The sequence below is a fragment of the Lissotriton helveticus genome, chromosome 1_1 (assembly GCF_964261635.1).
Source record: "Lissotriton helveticus chromosome 1_1, aLisHel1.1, whole genome shotgun sequence".
Classification (NCBI taxonomy): Eukaryota; Metazoa; Chordata; class Amphibia; order Caudata; family Salamandridae; genus Lissotriton; species Lissotriton helveticus.
This window is the reverse complement of record NC_136057.1, coordinates 752204047-752224532: the sequence shown is the minus strand read 5'-3', so window position 1 is coordinate 752224532 and position 20486 is coordinate 752204047. Positions and strand designations below refer to the sequence as shown.

Sequence of the window (20486 nt, the reverse complement as noted above, 5' to 3'; positions counted from 1 at the left end):
GTTCCAGCTTCCTTATCAACAGCCTGTCGATCAGCACGTTCGTCTGCTCTTGCAGCCATGAGCACATTCTTCAAACTGAGTATTTCTTGCAGCACGCATCCTCAGTATGAATCGGAGAGGCAACCATTGATAACTCTAAGATGCTCTTCATCATTAAATTCACTGAAACTCACATTTGTGCTTTTCAAGCATATCAAGTCTCTCGGAAAACTCATCCATTGTCTCATCAGGTTGCTGTCTTGCATTATTGAAAGTGTACCTTTCATAATCAACGTTCGGCATTGGATTGGACTTGACTTCATCAACTTGTGATATCTTCTTTATCTCTTCTTTTACTTCATCACTGTGAAAGTTCTTTAAGTATTTGATGATCTTTTTGTCATCCGCTTCTTCTATAGCATCTATGAAGGCATCAAGCTTTTCAATCTAGGCACTCCATCTGCTGCCAATATTCTGCTTTTTGGAGATATTGAATGGAAGCAGTGATTTCAGGAAAACGGCTGCGCTGTATTGGGCCTTTTCCTATCCTCCATCTGCTCTAACATGTGCTGTTCAGACAACGTTTGTCTTTCAGTGTCCCTTGGCCCAGTGGCACCTCTGCAAGCATCGGTCTGCTCACTAGTACTCGAGTCGTCGCTTCCAAGATGAGGTCGGCGGGTGCCATCTTTCTTTTTCATTGTAAGTAATGATTTTGCTTCTTGTATTTGCTCTTCTCCGCTCTCAACCTTATGCATTATTCCTGGCTGTCACTACCTTTGGTGTTTCTCTGTGCCTGGTCGTCTTTGCCTCTAGTGCTTTCCTGCACCTGCTTATCGTTGCCTTTAGCACTTCTTCGTACCTGGTTGTCACTGTCTTTAGCAGTTCTGCTTTGTATGAATGCTGGCTCTGTGTTATGCTGTGGCACAGTATCTCTTCATTTGGCCATAACTGTAGATTTTTGGCAGGTTTACTGTCTGTGCTCCTCCGTAGGGCCTTTGCCTTTTTTGAGGTTCTCTCAAAAGCTGGAGTTGTGCTTTAACTGCACATACGCCAACTGTAGACCGTTTCTTGGGGCGCACATGGCACACACGAGCAGTTTTCTGGAGCACTGCAAACCGTCAGAGCCGCTTTGTATCCTAGGCTGGCACGTATGCCCTATCTTGTCACCAGTTGTAGTGCCTTCCCGACACCCGGAGCATGAAACAGACCACACCACAAATAGATCTTTGGTTGGCACGTCTTCATTTTTCCGCATGCAACAGTTAACTGAACGTACTACATAACAAACACCACCCAACATATTAGGTAATACGTGTAAGGACTCCACTGAGAATTATCTCTCTTCTCGATTGGTCGCAAGCAACTAATTCTCCTGCCGCGGTTGCCCTGTTAGACGCGGAAAAAGCCTTTGATAGGGTTTCTTGGAATTTTTTATGGCTTATCTTAGCTTGGAAGGGATTTTCAAGGGACTCTATCAAAGCAATTCAGGCATTGTACTCTAAACCGACGGCGTCAATTCGGATAGCTGGGGACCTTTCTAAGAACATTATAATAACACGGGGGACGAGGCAAGGGTGTCCTTGTTCCCCTCTGTTATTTTCTTTATATATTGAACCTTTTTTAAATAAATTAGAGATAGAAGTTGGAATTACTCCAGTTCAGATACACCAGGTGGAGTATGAAGTATTCGCATATGCGGATGATATCGCCATAGTAACATCAGATATTAAAGCCTCGCTACCAAAAATAGTGGAAGCAGCTGAAGAATTTGGCGAGTACTCTGGTTATAAATTAAACATCTCTAAAACTCAGCTAATTCATTCAGAAGCTGGTCGCCCAACAGATATGAGTTTTGTATCCGAAGCTCTTTATTTGGGCATTAAGATTTCCACAAAAGTGGATGAAATAGTACGGTTAAATGCAGACCCTATTTTAGGCTCAGTGAATAAAACGTTGGAGAGGTTGAATAATCTTCTTTTATCGTTATATGGCCGAAGCAATGTTTTAAAAATGTTAATTTTCCCAAAGTTTCTGTATCTATTCCGTACAATCCCTCTCCTCTTTCCTATGTCTTTTTTTGTCAAGACTGATAGAATGTGTTCTAGGTTTCTTTGGAGTTACCGTAGATCTAGGAGAGCGATGAAGTGGCGCATATTACCTAGAGAGAGAGGGGGATGGGGGATTCCTAGCTTTCGGCTGTACTATTGGGCGTTATTATTAAAACATATGTGCGTTTTGATTACTCAAGATGTCACAATAGAAGAAGCAGTTAGGCCATCAATTTTTGAAATGGTACTTGGTTAAGAGGCCAAGCAATGCTTGGTTCGAGAAATTGAGCCAAGTTATTATAAAAAGACAATTTAAAATTTTGTGGGCTGTGTATGAAAACTGGAGGAAAATTAAAAGCAGGTTGGGTCTGACTCTACATTATTAATAGTTGCCTCTTATTACCGAGTATTTTCAGGGATCAGGTAATGACTAGGTGGCGTTTAGCAGGGATACGTATATTAGGAGACCTATTTCAAGGAAACCAGATAGTCTCTTTTTCTTTCTTTACAGCAGAACTATAATTTGGAAAGGACAGATTTTTTTTAAATGTCTCTGGATCAAAGGAAAATACAAAAGCAAATAATGACTGAAAAAGTTAGCATCATTGAAACAATTAGAACAAAAATCAAAATTGGTCCAATCTATCATTTCTTTGTCAAAAAGTTAGATGATGATTTAGATGTATGGGAGGATAAATGGCAAAGAAAACTGTCTATTGAGGGATTGGATCTGGTAAGAGCAATTGAATTATCAAGGAAAGTTTTACTTAATGGGCCTTTAAAAAGTCAGCATTTTATGTCATTATTTGATTTGTATTATACACCAGCGAAGTTGGCCAAATGGAAATCTGTGAAAGGTGATAAATGCAGTCGGTGTGGTCTTAGTGCGGCAGACTCGGCTCATATGTTTTTCTCGTGCCCTAAACTGAATAAGTTTATTAGTGATGTGGAACATTTTCTGAATGTCAGTTTGGGGATACAGGTTCAGTTATCAGCTGAATTGATAATCATGGGTCGTCAGACAAATTTAACCATAAATAGAACATTAGTAGAGGAGGGTTTTTTATTTATTTGTATTTCAATTATTCGTTTGTGTGTTACAACTCAATGGCTAGATGCTGAACCGCCAGTTTTTAGTAATTGGCAATCCAGATTACTTTCTATATATTATTTAGAGACTGCTGCATATAAAACAAAGGGAACAAGGAAAACGGTATTTGGGCAGAAACTTTGGTCTCCTTTGGCCAATTGGCTAAGAATTTATGTATTAATGTATTTTTTGCTGTATTTTCATTGATGTGGATATCTTTGTTGTAAATGAAGAGATATGGCTGTTTGCTGACTAAAATAAACACAACAAACAAAAAAAAGGACTCCACCGAGGACCACTAGGGCCCTCGTAGACACAAACACAGGATACAACAGTAATGGCCTTCTGTTATAAAGTGAATATCCCTTTTGATCTTTCTTCTAATACGACTCTGCATTTTTTTAAATTGGCACATGGCCAAATCCGAACTGTGCTGCAGAGACTGCCATCTCTTTTCCAGTTACTAACAGTTTACGAAGTCTTTTTACACTTTTGTTGCTGGCAATAAAATATATTCGGTGTAGAATTCCTTTCCTTGCAGCTCCATTTACAATCCGCGTATGTACAGCTTGAGCACCACCCCATTGTTTCATAGGTAACTTTACAAAAGTTCCCGTTTGGAGTCCAGGGTAATGTTGTGAGACACTGACTAATTTAACGTTCACTCAATTTGGTTCAAAGTTACAAACATAGCTGCTAACAGGGCATCAAAACATTGCCCCTATATATATATACATCTAAGAATGCTTAGAAGACTCGTTGAATAGATCTCCCATGTTGTTTATTATACTTTGGACAGTAAGTCAAGTCAAATCCACTTTATTCGATTAGTTAAAATCATAAAAGTATGGACAGTAGATCTGACATATTTATTTTTAAGTGTGGTGAGAGATGGGAGTGTTAATTTTTGGCATTCCATGTCGTAGCAACTACTGACATGTACGTGTCGAAACTAGAATTAATGTGTTTTTGTAACGTGTTCTGACTCCTTATATTTATTTATATTTATATTTATTTATATCCAAATTTAGTAATCTCTTTGTGTTTATTCAAGGGAGAGCAGAGAAGGTATCAGGCGAAAGCCTTTCTATCCACCACCGTTTATGAGAGAGCGGTCACCGAATAAGAGAGACTCTCCTTTCTTCAGAGAATCACCAGGAAATCGGAGGGAGTCCCCACACAGCCGGTCTGGCTCCAGCATGAGTAGCAGGAGTTACTCCCCAGAGCGAAGCAAATCCTATTCCTCTCATCAGCACTCTAGAAGTAGGTCTCTTCATTTCAAAATTCTAACAAGAGGTAGCTTTATGCCAAAAAGAAAATAGATTTTTGAAAAGGTGACTATTGAAGAGTACAAACTCTGCCTATTTCTCGCCTTTAAGAGGCATGTTCTACCTTTATACCCTTCCTTTACTAATTACTGTTAGTCCAGTGAAATACAGTGAGTTCATACTGAGTGGGTGTATTAAGTGCATACTGTGATTTAAGTAACCAAGTTGTTTCTGTGACTACTGAACAAGGGAAGACAGCCAAATGTGGCATGCTAGAAGACAAACCTATTCAGTGAGAAACTATGATGCCTCTCGAAGACATTGAAATACATAGAAAGTGTGTAAGCCTACAAGAAGACCTACATAATTCTACCGACATGTAGAACCTGGGTTCCTCCAGGAAACTGTTTCTATATCTAATTTGCATAGCGGTTTCCTTTGAATATATATATATTTTTAAGTTCTTTGTTTTTTTTACATACAGCTTTGCCGCTGGTAGCCAGTTTGTGTCTGTAATGAAGTGGGATGTAAAGAATTGGTTTATTGTGATACCTAGTGTCATGACAACCGTTTGTATCTCGGGTCCCTGGCATTTCCTAACCGAGACAATGTCGAAAATTTCTGATGGGGACAAACAAGACCGTCTAATGTGCCCCAGCCTCTGCCTTGTCACTCTTGCTTTTCAGTACTGTCGCTCAGGGCAACCATTTTTAAAGTAAATTTTCTGTTTCTGACTCCTCTGCTGGAAGATCCTTCTATACGTTAACCACATCACTTGGTGAAAAACATATTCTAATTTTGCTTCAGAGTCTTTACCATTAGAATGACTTGGGTTTAAGAGTAACCTTACTCTCAGTTAATTTATGACTTTTGGGCCTGTCTTCATAGGATGTGCTGTTTAAAACTTTTAGAACCAAAAGATCCATCTCTTGCTTTGTTTCCTTTTAGCCCTCATCTCTCATTCCCTGTTAATACTCTAAATGTCTGTGGCTTAAATGCATTGTTGCAACTAAGTTGCCACCCACATAACTGCATTTCCTCGTTTTCTTTTTAAAAAATCTTGCTTTATATAGTTTTCCACTTTGCTTCGAGGTAGCCTTCACAAAATTAAAGGCTTGGATTCCTTTCTCTTAAGCCAGGCTTATGATCCAAGCTTGAGATGAATGCTCCTTTCGTGCTCAGCTGTAAGGCAGTATTAGTGCTCTGTAAAAAGCAATAACTAAAAAACTTTATTAAAAAAAGTAAATCGGAGAAGTTACAAAAACCTCTATGATTGTGGATTTTACAAAAAGGGGCCACAAAAAGTGAATCTCATTTGCACTATTTGGAGCTGAGAGGAGCTACATTTAACTATTTGTTAATTTAAGGGTCCGGGATGATCCTCAGAGTCTGGACTTGTGATATTAGAAGGAAGCACAGACCTACTGGTTCAGAAGCCTGTAGTCCCAGAGGTTGATTTGAGGTATCTACAACCCTTTGTTTTGATCCCACGTTTTACCTTTTGCCAGTACCCTAGAATGGGATTTTCATTAATATTCATAAACACTGACTTTCATGACATCTGTGGAAGAACTCTGAAACCCTTATTGGAAAGAGTTACGTCTTTGTCAAAAATAAATTTAAAAAAATTTAAAAAATGAAACTTGCCTATTTAATAATTTCTGTCTTTCAAAAAAAAAACTCCCAATAAACCCCTTTTCAATGTTCACGCTTTACAGATGGTGGCGGGCGAAGTTTTAACTGAGGCAATTGACACTGTCACTTTCTGACAGCAGTCTCTTGCAGTATCGCCATGTATATATTTATTTTTCTCTAGAAGCTGTTAGACCCATTTTCAGCCTGTCTTTATAGTAAATATATTTTTCTTAAGCCAGTGTTTATTTTCAATAGCCTTTATTACCAAAGCATTTTACATCACCTGTCAAGCAGTCTATAAAGACTTCATTTTTAACATGGATTGATTTATAAGTGACAACAAGTCAGTTAATGTCCATTTATTCCAACCTTCTAAGTGACAGTATGACAACTAATGTCTGTTTATTCTGACGTTTTTATGCCATTACGGGTTTTGTATGTTTTTAGAAAATTCCTTTAAAAATAAGAGCATGTAGCCATGTCTAGGCTTTTGTATGTTTCAGATTCCTATAGACTCTCCTTGTCTGGTAAGTGGCTAGTAAGCCAAAGAACCAAAGGGTTTCTTGTTATACACCTAATCTATTCCATCTTCATTACAATGTTTAAGGAGATCTTAATTTTCCTCGTAAGGGCCGTAGTTGTTATGAAATGCAGTAAATATGTGTCAGTTTCTGAATGTGCTATAATTAGAGGCTTGGCAACATTCAATCAATCAATCAATCAAGCATTTATATAGCGCACTACTCACCCGGAGGGTCTTAAGGCGCTTGGGGAGGGGGTCCGCTACTGCTCGAACAGCCAGATCTTGAGTTGCTTCCTGAAGGCGAGGTGGTCTTCGGTCAGGCGGAGGTGGGTCGGGAGGGAGTTCCAAGTCTTGGCGGCCAGGTAGGAGAAGGACCTTCCTCCTGTGTTGACTCTTCGGATGCGGGGGACGGCGGCGAGGGCATGGCTGGTCGATCGAAGCTGACGTGTGGGAGTGTAGAAGTTGAGGCGGCTGTTGAGGTATCTTGGGCCTTGGTTGTGTAGGGCTTTGTGTGCGTGGGTGAGGAGACGGAAGGTGATTCTCTTGTTGACCGGGAGCCAGTACAGGTCTCTCAGGTGTCCGGAGATGTGGCTGTGTCGGGGGATGTCGAGGATGAGTCTTGCTGAGGTGTTCTGGATCCGCTGGAGTCTCTTCTGAAGTTTGGCGGTGGTTCCGGCATAGAGGGAGTTGCCGTAGTCCAGTCGGCTGGTGACGAGGGCCTGGGTAACCGTCTTTCTGGTCTCGGTGGGGATCCACCGGAAGATCTTACGTAGCATGCGGAGGATGTTGAAGCACGACGAGGAGACAGCGTTAACTTGTCTGGTCATGGAGAGGGAGGCGTCCAGGATGAAGCCCAGGTTGCGTGCGTCGTCTGTCGGTTTGGGTGCGCTGCCCAGGGCAGGGGGCCACCAGGAGTCGTCACAGGCGGAGGGCGAGGAGCCCAGGATGAGGACCTCCGTCTTGTCCGAGTTCAGCTTCAGGCGGCTGTTCGTCATCCACTCGGCTACGTCTGTCATCCCTTCGTGTAGGTTGGCTCTGGCGGTGGTGGGGTCGTTGGTGAGGGAGAGGATCAGCTGGGTGTCGTCGGCGTAAGAGATGATGTTGAGGTTGTGTTGGCGTGCGATGGCCGCAAGGGGGCTCATGTAGACATTGAAGAGGGTGGGGCTGAGCGAGGAGCCTTGAGGAACGCCGCAGATGACTTCGGTGGCTTCTGATCTGAACGGGGGGAGGCGGACTCTGAGTTCTTCCGGCGAGGAAGGAGCTGATCCACTCTAGGGCCTTCTCCTGGATTCCGACGTTGCAGAGGCACTGCACTAGAATGCGGTGGCAGACAGTGTCGAAAGCCGCGGAGAGGTCCAAGAGGATGAGGGCCGCTGTTTCCCCGTTGTCGAGCAGGGTTCGGATGTCATCAGTGGCGGCGATGAGGGCGGTCTCGGTGCTGTGGTTGGCCCGGAAGCCAGACTGCGAGCGATCGAGGGATCCGTTCGTCTTGAGGAAGGCGGCCAGCTGCTTGTTGACGGTCTTCTCGATGACTTTGGCCGGAAACGGGAGGAGCGAGATGGGGCGGTAGTTTTTGAGTTCGGAGGGGTCCGCTGATGGTTTCTTCAGTAGAGTGCTGAGTTCGGCGTGCTTCCAGCTCTCCGGGAAGGTGGCGGTGTCGAAGGAGGTGTTGATGATGTCCCGTAGGTGGGGTGCGATGACAGCGTCGGCCTTCGGTGTTGATCGGGGTCCAGGCGCGGAGGGTGGTGGCGGGGGGTGCAGGTGCGGTCGTGGGGTGTGTTGGTGTGTGATGAAGCTGTTGTGTATGTCTGCGATCTTGTTGTGGAAGTAGGAGGCGAGGGAGTTGCAGAGGTCTTGCGATGGGGTGATGTCGGTTTTTCCGGCGTTGGGGTTGGAGAGCTCTTTGACGATGTTGAAGAGTTCCTTGCTGTTGTGTGCGTTGTTGTCCAGTCGTTCCTTGAAGTGGTTTTCTGGTGGTGCGGATCAGTTGGTGGTGTTTTCGAGTTGCGAGCTTGAGGGTGGTCATGTTGTCTGGTGTTGGGTCTCTGCGCCAGGCCCTCTCGAGGGCTCGGCAGTTCTTCTTGGAGCTCTTGAGTTCGTCGGTGAACCATGGTGCTTTCTTACTGCCGGGTCTGCTGGGCGGGGTCCTCAGGGGGGCGAGGGCGTCTGCGCAGTTGCTGATCCACCTCGTGAGGTTGTTGGCGGCCTGGCTGGGGTTCGCTGAGCTGGCGGGGGGTCCTGGCTCAGGGATGCGGTGATCTGGTCGGCTGTGATCCTGTTCCAGCTTCTGCGTGCAACCTGTTGCTGGTGGATCGTGTTCTTTTTGAAGCTGAAGTGGACGCAGCTGTGGTCCGTCCAGTGGAGTCGCGTGGCGTGGCTGAAGGCGATGTCCTTGCTGGCTGAGAAGACGGGGTCGAGTGTGTGTCCGGCGTAGTGGGTGGGGGTGGTCACCAGCTGCTTGAGACCGAGGTTGGCGAGGTTGTCCAGCAGGGTGGTGGTGTGGCGGTCGTGGTTGTTCTCCAGGTGGAAGTTGAGGTCCCCGAGGAGGATGTAGTCAGCGGAGGGGAGGGCGTGCGGCTGATGAAGTCGGCAATGTCTTCGCTGAATTGTGTGCGTGGTCCCGGGGGTCTGTAGATGAGGGTGCCTCTGAGGGTGGTCTTGGGGTCGGTGTGGATCTGGAAGTGCAGGTGTTCGGCGGCTGCGAGGGTGGGGGTGTCGTCGGTGTTGGTCGTGATGCGGATGGTGGCGATGCCTCCTCCGGTCTGATTGCCGCGGTCCCTACGGGTGATCTTGTATCCGTCCGGGATGGCGATGGCGATGTCGGGTGCTGAGGAGGCGTTCATCCATGTTTCCGTGAGGAAGGCGACGTCTGGTGATGTTGTGTCGAGTAGGTTCCAGAGCTCTACGGCGTGTCTGTGGACGGAGCGGGTGTTGAGCAGGATGCACTTCAGGTGGTTGCTGCTGGTCCTCGGTTTGGTGGGTGCGGGTGCCGTGCAGAAACGGATGCAGGAGAACTTGCAGGAGTGGCAGCTGAAGGGTCCGTGGGTGCGTCTCGGGGTGGCTCGGTAGCATCCGGGGATGCGGCCGATGTTGAGTGCGTAGAGGTCGGTGGCGTCGTAGGTCCGGCGGGTGGGCTGGTGTCTGCGGGGGCCAGGGGTCCTGGCACTGGGCGCGGTTGCCATTTATGGCGAAGTGCGAGGGAGGGAGGAGCAGCTGGGAGGCGGGAGCGGGGAGGGCACAGAAGGAAAAGGGGGCGTGTCCGCTCTCACGGAAGCGGGGAGCGGGGCGGGTGGTCAGGTACGGGCACAGCAGCACAGGGGGCCACACAATGACAGCAAAAGGGACAAAAGGTTAAATAACTACAGAAGAAGCTAGATAACAACGAAAAATAAAACACAGTTAATACAGGACACTACTCGAAATACGGCGGGGGGCGGGGCCAGCAGGCAGGCTCAGCGAGGCTGAGGGCAGCGGCAGGCGGGGAGCACACGCTACAGCTGGTGGCCGTGCGGCGCGGGGGTGTCCTAAGAATAGGTCAAATGATCCATAGCATGGTCACTAGTTTTTTTTTTCTTCGTCGCTTGTTACCCCAAAAACATTGCAATCAGGCCATCCAAGAGTCTTCTCTTGAAGAACTCCTGCAGCTGTTGCACTTTTACCAAAGTTGAGATGTTTATTACCCAGTGGTGGTCGGTGGGTTGTAATGGTTAGGACCACGTTTCTCTAGGAAACAGATTTTTAGGTTTGCTTATAACTTTCACAGAGTTTGACGAATCTTTACAAACTTTTCCCCAAAAAGTTCATCCGTATCATCTTCTTCCTGGAACGTTTCGAGGTGATCTGTTAAGCAGAGGCCAAGAAAAGCAGGAGGGGACCCAAAACTCATTTTCCCCTAGCAAGTTTCCATTGGAAAACTGACCATGATATCCCCAAACAGAATTACACAAATTTGGCACAAAGCTAGATCTTTGTTCAGAAACAGTTTTTTGATCCAGATATGTTCAGTAATTCTATAATTTTTGAAAAGTTAAGGTTAAAAATTTCTCCCTGGGGTTCAATAACATCATTTAGGAGTACCGTGGAGCCTCAGAGCCGTTAAGAAAAAAAAAGTCCTCCCATAGGTATCACTGATATCTTTCTGTTTGAGGGGTGTGGTCTCCCCCCCTCCCCTTGCGATTCATAATAATATGAGGGGGTGTGCAGCCCTCCTCCCTGAGCCTCTGTAAGGCCCCAGGGACCACATCCCCTGGGGCTGATCAATTTTTTAGTGGGAGGTGGCATGTGACCCCCACCTTCCCATAAGGTCCTGGGCACCCCATCTCCTGGGGCCCAACTAATCCTTTAGACTCAGAAAGGCCCCGAGCACCCCAACCCCCAAGGATAGTGTTTTTTTTTAGGGTGGGGCATCCAGCCCGTTTTACCGAACCGTTGACCGGGGGTCCAATCCCCCAAGGCCCAAACAAAGCAGTGTCCTGGGGAACCCATCCCTGGGACACAATCTTTTGTCCCACCTGGGAGAGTGCGAGCAAGAAATATAAACCTAATTCCCTGTCTGTACTCTCCTGGACAGGAAATTTGTGAAGTTCTCCAAAGCTCAGGCCATTGGTGCACTTTAGTTTTTTACTGGTGGAAGAAAAAACAATACAAACACAAAAAAACTAATCAACATTTTCCATCATTAAAATAATTTGCAATAAATACTTGATTCTAATAAATAACACAGCGCGGAGTTCATCAACCAAAAATGTCCCCTTAAAATACATGCATGACAATAAATTAACTTCATTCTCATAACCTGTAATTTTAATCAGCCATGACGACTGTAATTGTCAACCCCTAATACTTCAGTCTTACGCAGGTGCCCGAACAGCCATTTTCTCTCTCTTGCCCTCCTGCCTTTACAATGAAACAGTCTTACTTCTAAGGGATAAATTGCTGAAACAAGGGAGCTATGGTGCTGCAATACAATTTTGTGCAACAACAGAACAAAGATTGGATATTATTTATGTCCATCATTCTAATACTGCATATCTACTCCTAACAACATCTTTTAGGGCGCAACGTAGACCTGAGCATCCTGCTAAGAAATTAATTTATTTGAATCCTAAACAAGTCTAATTTGCAAAGGAATAAAACATATGTACTATATGAGTGAGCCTCACTGTCCCAGTATCTCGGACAGTTTAAATCTGTTCTTCTGCCTCAAATGCACAGCTTCCGAGGGGTATGATAGAGATTGTACAACATCTTATAATGTTGGCTTCCCAACCTAGCACTTAATATCTCCCGCTCAAGATTTAAAGATTGCTGGAAGCAGATATTTTCAGTAGTAATGTCTAATCTACTGCCCCATTGATCTAGTTGAATATTGACATCATCCTGATTAAAGTCAGTACGCAGCTTGTAATTGGTTTTAATTTTAGTGCCAACCCATGAATTAAAACCCTCAATAACCATTTCCTTCTATAATAATATTATATCATCATACACATTTTAAACAACTCTTATTTGTAAATATTTCAAAATACTTTTTTTGGGTAATCCATACTTTGTCTTTAAATTGAAAATGAGCAGATTTGACCCTGAGAAAAGAAATCCCCTAGTTTCCATATGCCCGCCTTCTCACATACCAAGCAATATTTATCATGGAAAACCAAGGGGAACACAGGAACAGCACCAAAGCGGAGTGTACAAACTATACCAGGCAGAACCCAATTTACCCCTCACATTTATCCAAATTTTTATAAGCGGGCTCAATCGTTTGGAACCTAACCTTTTTATAATAGCTAGGTTGTGTAATTCTTTGAAAGCATCTTCTTGCTTCCTTACAGAGTAAATTCATAGATGCTTAGCGGACTCCCTAGTGCACATACATTCTACATGAGCCAGTTATAATCGGCTCCATATATTGCAGCATAGCAGCCCAATAATAATACCTCAAGTTCAAAACCGCTCAACCACCCCATTCCACTCACTGGTCTAGGAATGATTTTCAGGGCACTTCTGACCTTTCTATACTCCCGTATAAAATTGTTACATATGGCGTTCACCTATTTTTAAGTCAATCATTCCCTACCCCCAGTAAAATTGCTCTAAATAGAGAACATTCGCAGAACCAGCATTTTAATAACAATACATTGCCCTATTGTTGTTAGTTGAGATTATTTATGGGCGCTAGATCTTTCTTCAGCAATATAGGGTCATAATTAGATGAGATAACATTATCTTTTCTGGTGGTTAGGTTCCCTCCCAGATAGTTGGCAGGGTATGCTCAGACGTGAGTTCCTTGCTCACTTTGCCACTGGATTCAAGCAAGCCTGGCTGAAGACTGCTGCAATGCTAGAAAACGGTCCTAGGAAGCTTGTTTCCGGTCCAGGGAAGGCATGGCTTGGCAATTCGGCTGGACTGTTCCCATGAGGCACAGGGTCAGACTGATTTGCATATGGCAATGTCTGAACTGGGGTGGCAGAGTGGGCTAAAGAACGGTGATGGATTAAACCCAGATCAGTTGACTGGGTGTGAGTGTTTGATTGGTTCAGATGCTCCGTCCATCACCACCCCCTTTTGTACCGCTTTGTTCGCCATGAGTTGGCAGGGTATGCTCCTACGTAAGTCCCTTGCTCACTTTGCCACTGGATTCAAGCAAGCCTGGCTGAAGACTGCTGCAATGCCATAAACCGGTCCTAGGAAGCTCGTTTCCGGTCCAGGGAAGGCATGGATTGGCAGTTCGGGCTGGACTGTTCCCATGAGGCACAGGGTCAGACTGATTTGCATATGGCCATGTCTGAACTGGGGTGGCAGAGTGGGCTAAAGAACGGTGATGGATTAAACCCAGATCTGTTGACTGGGTGTGAGTGTTTGATTGGTTCAGATGCTCCGTCCATCACCACCCCCTTTTGTGTCCCTCCCAGATAGACCGCACTATTAGCCTTCCGGCAGTCACTAGTAGAAGTATTCTCAATGCAAATGATTTAGGTTCAATCCCTCATTTAGGAAATATCCCAAAATTCGGCAAAACCTGTCTGCGTCTGCTTCTGCTTCGACCTCCCTAATAGCTCCATCAGGATCTGCGGTCATCATTGCCATATCATCCGCATATGCCAACATCTTAGTCGAACATCCAATTTCCTCCACTGGACTTGCGACTAAATTATGAGTAAGTTTGACCAATAAGGGATTATGTGTAAAACAAATTCAACGAGAATCCACAGGCATTCCCTGTCTCTTTCCTCCTGTAATTAAGAAGCTATTAGATGCCATACCAATGAATTGTATTTTAGCGGACTTATTTTTGTACTTAGTTCGTACAGCTGCCTGATAACCAGACCCCGCTCCTGTCCTCTCAAGTACCTCCCATAGATAAGCCCAGGTGACCTGTTTAAATGCTTTTTTCTCATCTAGCAGACTCATTGCCAGAGCGCTCCTCCTAGTTGCTGCAATGTGAAACAAAGTTATTACCCTTCTTATATGGTCTGTCGTACTGTGTCCTGGGATAAACCCTTGTTGCCATGGAGAGACCAATCTGGCAATGGTTGCTAAGCTAGCAGCTTTGAGTATATTTTAACATCGCTGTTCATAAGCAATATTGGCCTATAAGATCTGGGGTTTAGGCGCAGCTGCTCTTTTTTAAGGAAAACTGCTACGTTAGTGTTTGACCAATATTCTGGAGCAGACTGCCCTTGCTGACTGTGCTTCCTGAAAAGTGGCAGCCATATCAGCAGAAAGGACCAAGAAAAAGTTACAATAACATTCAAATGTAATTCTTTCTGGCCCCACAGACTTCCCAAGTTCCAACACGCCCAGTGCCTCTTTTACCTCGTCTGGTGTGGGCAAAGGGTCCATATTCGCCTTGTCCTCTTCCACTAAGGCCACAACATCTGCCTGATCCAAATATTGCTTAATTATATCCAGTGAGAGGGGCAGATCCTCCTGATACAGGGTTCTATAAAAGTCAGCAAATACCAAAATAACACCCTCCAAACTGTTAACTAGCTGACATTGTCTATCTTGAATGGCGTTTATACCACCTTGTACTTTTTTCTGCCTTGCTCTCAGATGCTCCCCTACACTGTTGCTGTATTTGTAGCTTTCTACTTTATATAGTTGATACCTCTCCACTGCCCTTCTGTCAAGAATATTTAAAATCTCATGTTCCGCTTGCCCCTTCATGATCATTCTTGCATGTACCCCTTCCAAACTGGTTAATTCCCCCTGTAATTCCTTAATCTTATTAATTCTGACTCCCTGATCACAGACTAAAACGAAGTATCTCCCCCCCCTGATAGCAGCTTTCAGGGCATCCCACACCACCCTTGTTAAATCGCTGACTAAATTTATAGTTAATAAAGTCATTCAACCACCCCTTCATGTGATTGACTTATTCAGAATTTAATAACAACGCTCTATCAAATGTCCATAAGCGTTGAGGTCTAGCTCCTTATCCTAGTTCCAAGATGAGGGGATTGTGATCAGAGAAAGTTCTTGGATATTTTGACAGAGCAGCCCTACACTTAAGAAAGGATGAAACCAGAAAATAGTCCAAGCGTACATACTTCTTATGAGGGAAGTAAAAAGAAGTATACCCCGGATCCTGGGCTATTTAGTGCCACCCAAATATCTATAAGCCCATGTAGCTCCATAAGCTGTTTAATAGCTCAGTAGATGTTCGGCTTCCTCCCTCTGTCCCCTGCAGGTATGACTGTGCCATGTCCTTATGATAGTTTAGATCTCCACATAGTACGATTGGTGTGGGCCAAGATGTCAGTTCTATTGACAGATTGTCTATAACAGTAGCCTCATCTAGATTGGACCCGTAGACTGAGCAGAGTGAATTTAAATACCCCTTTTTGAAATTCTAATGCCAACTACCCAGTTGGTCTGAAACACAGCTGTTGATAACACAGAAACCTGCTTTGGCTAATAGCACCACCACCCTCACAGTACTCCCTTGTGTGGTAATCGCCAACAAGCGAAATCTTAATGTCCCCAATAGATGCTTCTTATCTACTGATATGTGCGTTTCCTGAACGGAGAAAATATCCACCCTCGATATCCTCAGCCATCCTGCCTCTTTTCCCCCTATCATTTAGATGCATGTTTTTAATGCAGCCTGCTCTTGTGGTTGTCCCCCCTCATGGGCAATGGCAGTCATTATCCCCATTTTTAAAAAGGGTGCATGGGATAATCCTGCATGTTATAGACCGATCTTGCTTTTAGATTCTGCTGCTAAAATTATGGGCAAAGTGATATTGGATCGTCTAACAGTATGGCTCGATCATTTTAATGTTATTTCTGACTTGCAGTATGGTTTTAGGCGGGGGAAATGGGCGCTGGATCAATGTCTTAACTTGCATTTAGTGATTGGGAAATACACCACTGCCAAGAAGGTAATTTTACATCTGGAGTTTATGGATCGTACTTAAGCCTTTAATTGTGTAAATAGGTCTAAATTATGGTTGATTTTAAGTAACATGGGCTTAGATACAGAGTTGGTGGCTTTTTTACATACTGCCCATGAAATCACCACAGCCGCAGTTAGACATAACAGGGATGGCGACATAACAGGGATGGCGGTCTGACGAACACCTGGGCAGTGAAGAGAGGGGTTCGTCAGGGATGCATTGTGACCCCCCCTGCTGTTCATGCTTTACATTAATAAGCGAGGGGATTTTTTTAATCTCGAGCTGTAAAGATATCCACAGGGCTGGTACTAAGATGTTCCCTGCACTACTGCATGCAGGTGACGCAGTCCTACTTGCCAAAACAGCTGTGACCCCCAACAACTTTAAAAAAACCATAGAAACATATCAAGCATGTCACATAAGATCGTCCACCGTCCCCTGCCCCACCCCCGCCCACCTTTCCCAGAGTTTCACAGAACATAGCATTTCTTGTGGAGACAGTGATGTACCTCCCAACGGTGTGTCACACATCATCCTCCATATCCCTCCCACGTATGTCGGGACAGCAAGGAGGCCTACCCCCAACCTATCAGAGCCGCCCATCCAGACCGTAGTATCGTCTCCATTTCCCCCACACTCTACCGAACTTCTTGGGGCAACCTCTAGCTTTATATGTGACCCTCTCTGCTGCCATGTAAATGTCCATACCCCTCTTCCACTCATCTAGGCTCGGGGGGATAGCGGCGCCCCAGGCACGGGCCACGTCCCTCTTGGCTACCACTAACGCCAACATTAGGAAAATCACGTGTGTGCGAGCCAAATCCACCTCATTTGTTATGCCCAATAGAACCAACTTAGGCTCTACCGGGAGAACCGTTTCCAGTATGGCACTGAGCTCCCTCAATACCGCGACCCAGTATCCCCGTGTAACTCGGCATTCCCAGAGAGTATGATAAAAGTTTCCCTCCGCACAGCCACAGCACTGACAGTTAGAGTCGCTGGCTCGCCCCATCTGGTGTAAGCGATACCGGTCATAATAGACCCTATGGAGAGTTTTATATTGCATGAGTCGAAGTCGGGACTTTATCGCAAAATCCTTAGGGTGCATCAGGGCCGTCTCCCAGTCCAGTGTGTCCATCTCTTCCAGGTTTGATTCCCACGTGTCTCTTAGTTTCACCAGCCCGTCCTGCATGTTATTAATCAGGGTTTTATATGTGAACTATTTTAGTAGGGACTTGCTCCTGCAACAGACGCCCCTCCAGTGGTGCGTACTCTGGCAAGGGCCCTGCGAGCGCCGCCTCAGCCCTCCAGGCATGACGTACCTGCGCATATTTAAGGTACTGCGTACGATGTAACCCATACTCTACTCTCAGCGCCTGGAAGGACTTCAAAGCTCCCTGTCTCGTCAAGTCACCCAAGACAGAAATACCAATTGCATCCCACCTTTGAAACCCTTTCAGTTTATGTTGCTCCTTCAGCCATGCACAATGCCATAGCGAGATTTGTCTTGACGGTTTGTGTGCCCAGCCAATCCGTTTTGTCGCCCTTGCCCACATCTCCACCGTGACACCCGTCGCAGAAAGTAGTCTTTCTTTCCCCCTACCACCATACATGTAGTGCAAACACGTCCGATGCACCATTGTCGCCCTCTCCAGTCTGTACGTGGGATGGTCCGCTGGGGCATGAAGCCAGTCGTTTATTGGCGCTAAATGTTCCGCCCAATAATATGCCTCATCGTTAGGTAAGGCGATCCCCCCATTGTATTGGTTTCTCTGCAGTGTCTCTAGTGCTACCCTGGGTTGCTTCCCCAGCCAAAGCAGCACCCCAAGTCCCTCATTTCTCTCTTTAAAAACCTGACTGGGGAGGGGGGAAATACTCATTCTGTAATGCGTATAGAAACCGCGGCAGTGTTATCATCTTATACATTGCCGCGCGACCTAAAATTGTGAGGGGGAGGGTCTTCCATCCGGCCGCGTCGTCTGCAAAGTTTGCAAGGACCCGCTGGATATTTCTCTGATACGAGGTTAGACGGTCCTTTGTCATGTAGATCCCCAAGTATGTAAACCCCTCATCCGTTACCCGAAGCGCGGCAGCTAAGGCAGGTCCCCCCCCCCCCACCCCCCCCCTTTGGGGCTGTATAGTACTGACTTATGCCAATTAACTGTGTAGCCTGATCGAGAGCCGTAGTGGCCCAACAGGGTGAAAAGACGCGGGACCGAAACCGCTGGCTGGGTGACGTAGAGGAGGATGTCATCCGTGTATAGTGAAATCTTTTCCTCCGCCTCATCACTCCAGTCAACTTTAAACCCCATTATCCCTCTGTCCTGTCGTATAGCACACGCTGCTATTTCTATAGTAAGGGCAAACAATAGCGGGGACAAAGGGCACCCCTGCCGGGTCCCTCTCCGTATGGGAAAGTCCCTTGATAGCACCCCATTGACCTTAACCCTCGCTCGCGGGTCAGTGTAGAGGAGGTTCACCCATTTCCTAAACTTCGGGCCAAAGCCAAACTTAATCAACACTCCTTCCAGGAAGGGCCAGTGTACTGAGTCAAACGTTTTTTCGGCTTCGAGACATAAAAACACATGTGGCTCCCTACGATCACACACTGCTATCAGCCAGTTCCTCAAGTTGTGCCTAGTCGCCCTGTCTGGTAAAAAAAAAACAGTCTGATCCAGATGTACCAAATCTGAAATCACCCTTCACAGCCGCAACGCCAGAATCGTCGCCAGGAGTTTAACCTCAACGTTCAACAGGGAGATGGGTGCGATAGGACACACACTCCCCTGGCGGCTTACCCTGCTTATAGATTGGCACTATTGTAGCCATATGAAGATCCGGCGGTAAAAGCCCTTCTGTACCGCGCCGGCGTACAATGCCAGCAGGTGAGTAGTGAGTAGATCCGCCGTCTTCTTAAAAAATTCTGCGGGGAACCCGTTCGGGCCACGAGATTTTCCTGGACGGAGTCTAGCTATAGCCTCCCGGACCTCCGTGATTGTTCTCTTCCTCCAGACTCGCTTGGGCATCCTCAGCTAAAATAGGGGTTTCAATGCTATCCAAATACTGTCCCATCTCCGCCGCCGGGCCCAGGTCCCTGGCCTTGTAAAACTCCTCATATTACGCTGCAAATGCCTGCGCTATCTGGACGTCCGTCTGTCTAGTACAGCCCTGGGCATCTGTGACCTGTTCCACCCACCTCGCCTCCTGTTCTCTACGCCTCAACCACGCCAAACATTTTCCAGACTTATCCCCTACATTGTACAATCTATGCAAGGTCGCCTGTGCCTGTGCTTTGGCCTCGTCAGTCATCAGAGCTTTGTATTGCTGCTGTCCATCTAGTAATAGTCTATTTCTTTTTTTTCTTTTTTATTTATTTATACATTCACAGCAAAATTGCAGATCAAAATAAACGAATCACAATTCAAATGCTTTTCTGATACATTACAGCAAAACAGGAAGAAAACCAGTTCATCTTTTCCCTCCCAATTCTTAGGCATTCCATCTTTCCATTATCAATCCTCATAGTAATCACGAAACGCACTCTAAATTTTTATGCCCAATCTTCTTTTCCTAAGTCCCTTAATAGAAAAAAGGCCCCACTCCAAATTATACAAACTAAGCATTTCAGCACCCCATTGGTGAAAATCAGGCGGTTTTTCCTGAAGCCACTCAGTGGCTATGCATAAGCGTGCTACAGTCATTGCAAAGAATATAAAGTGCTGATGTTTATATAGCGGCTCAGCGATCCTGTCCTTCGGTATTTTTCCCAGCAACAACATAGCCGGAGTGATAACAACAGGCATTCTTATTACCAGAGATAAGAACTTTTCAAGATCTGATATAAAGCATTGAAGTTTCACACAACTAAAAAAGATATGCACACCCCCAGCATCATCGGCTCCACACCGAAAGCACTTGCCTTCGTTACCCCCTCCCCATTTTGCCATTCGAATCGGGGTATAATATAAATCATACAAGGTCTTAAAAAACTGGGTTTTTAAATTTGACGACATTAATGCCTCCTTGGAAAGCAGTAAGAGATCTTCCACATCTATCTCTGGATCCTCTAGTACGCCCGCCCATTTTAACCTCACTTTTCTAGATCATCACTCCTATCAGCAAGTAACAATTGATATACCGTTCCTATTTTTACTGACCTCCTAATTCCTTCTACAATTTTGTTTTGCTGAAGAGACGCTTTTCGTCGGTATAAGTAGTCTCGTATTTGCAAAAATTTAAAGAAAAAGTTTCTAGGAAAGAAAAACTGGTCTTTTAGCTCCTCAAAAGATTTACAAGTCCCTTCCTCCTTAAACATATCCCCTAGCCATCTAACCCCTTTCCGCTGCCAAATTGTTGCCATATCATCAGAAAATATGCCTGGGAGAAGCCTATGTGCATTAAAGGGTGTGTAGTAAGATATTTTTCCTATCGCCATTCTATTAATAAACCATTTCCAAACCTTAAACGCGCCCACTGCTACCTTGAAGCGAGTCCGTTTATAATAACTCCCATCGATCTCCTTATATAATGATTGTTTCGCAA

General features: G+C 45.4%; 1 protein-coding gene across 5 annotated transcripts in view; it reads left to right on the top strand.

Annotated features, from left to right (window-relative positions):
* Window positions 1–20486, top strand: part of PPHLN1 (periphilin 1) — a 715827-nt gene that overhangs the window by 400055 nt on the left and 295286 nt on the right. For all 5 annotated transcript variants that reach the window (XM_078674289.1, XM_078674291.1, XM_078674288.1 and 2 more), the window contains one exon: window positions 4172–4380. In XM_078674289.1, coding sequence (XP_078530415.1) covers window positions 4172–4380 — 209 coding nt within the window. The remainder of the gene's footprint in view (window positions 1–4171; window positions 4381–20486) is intronic.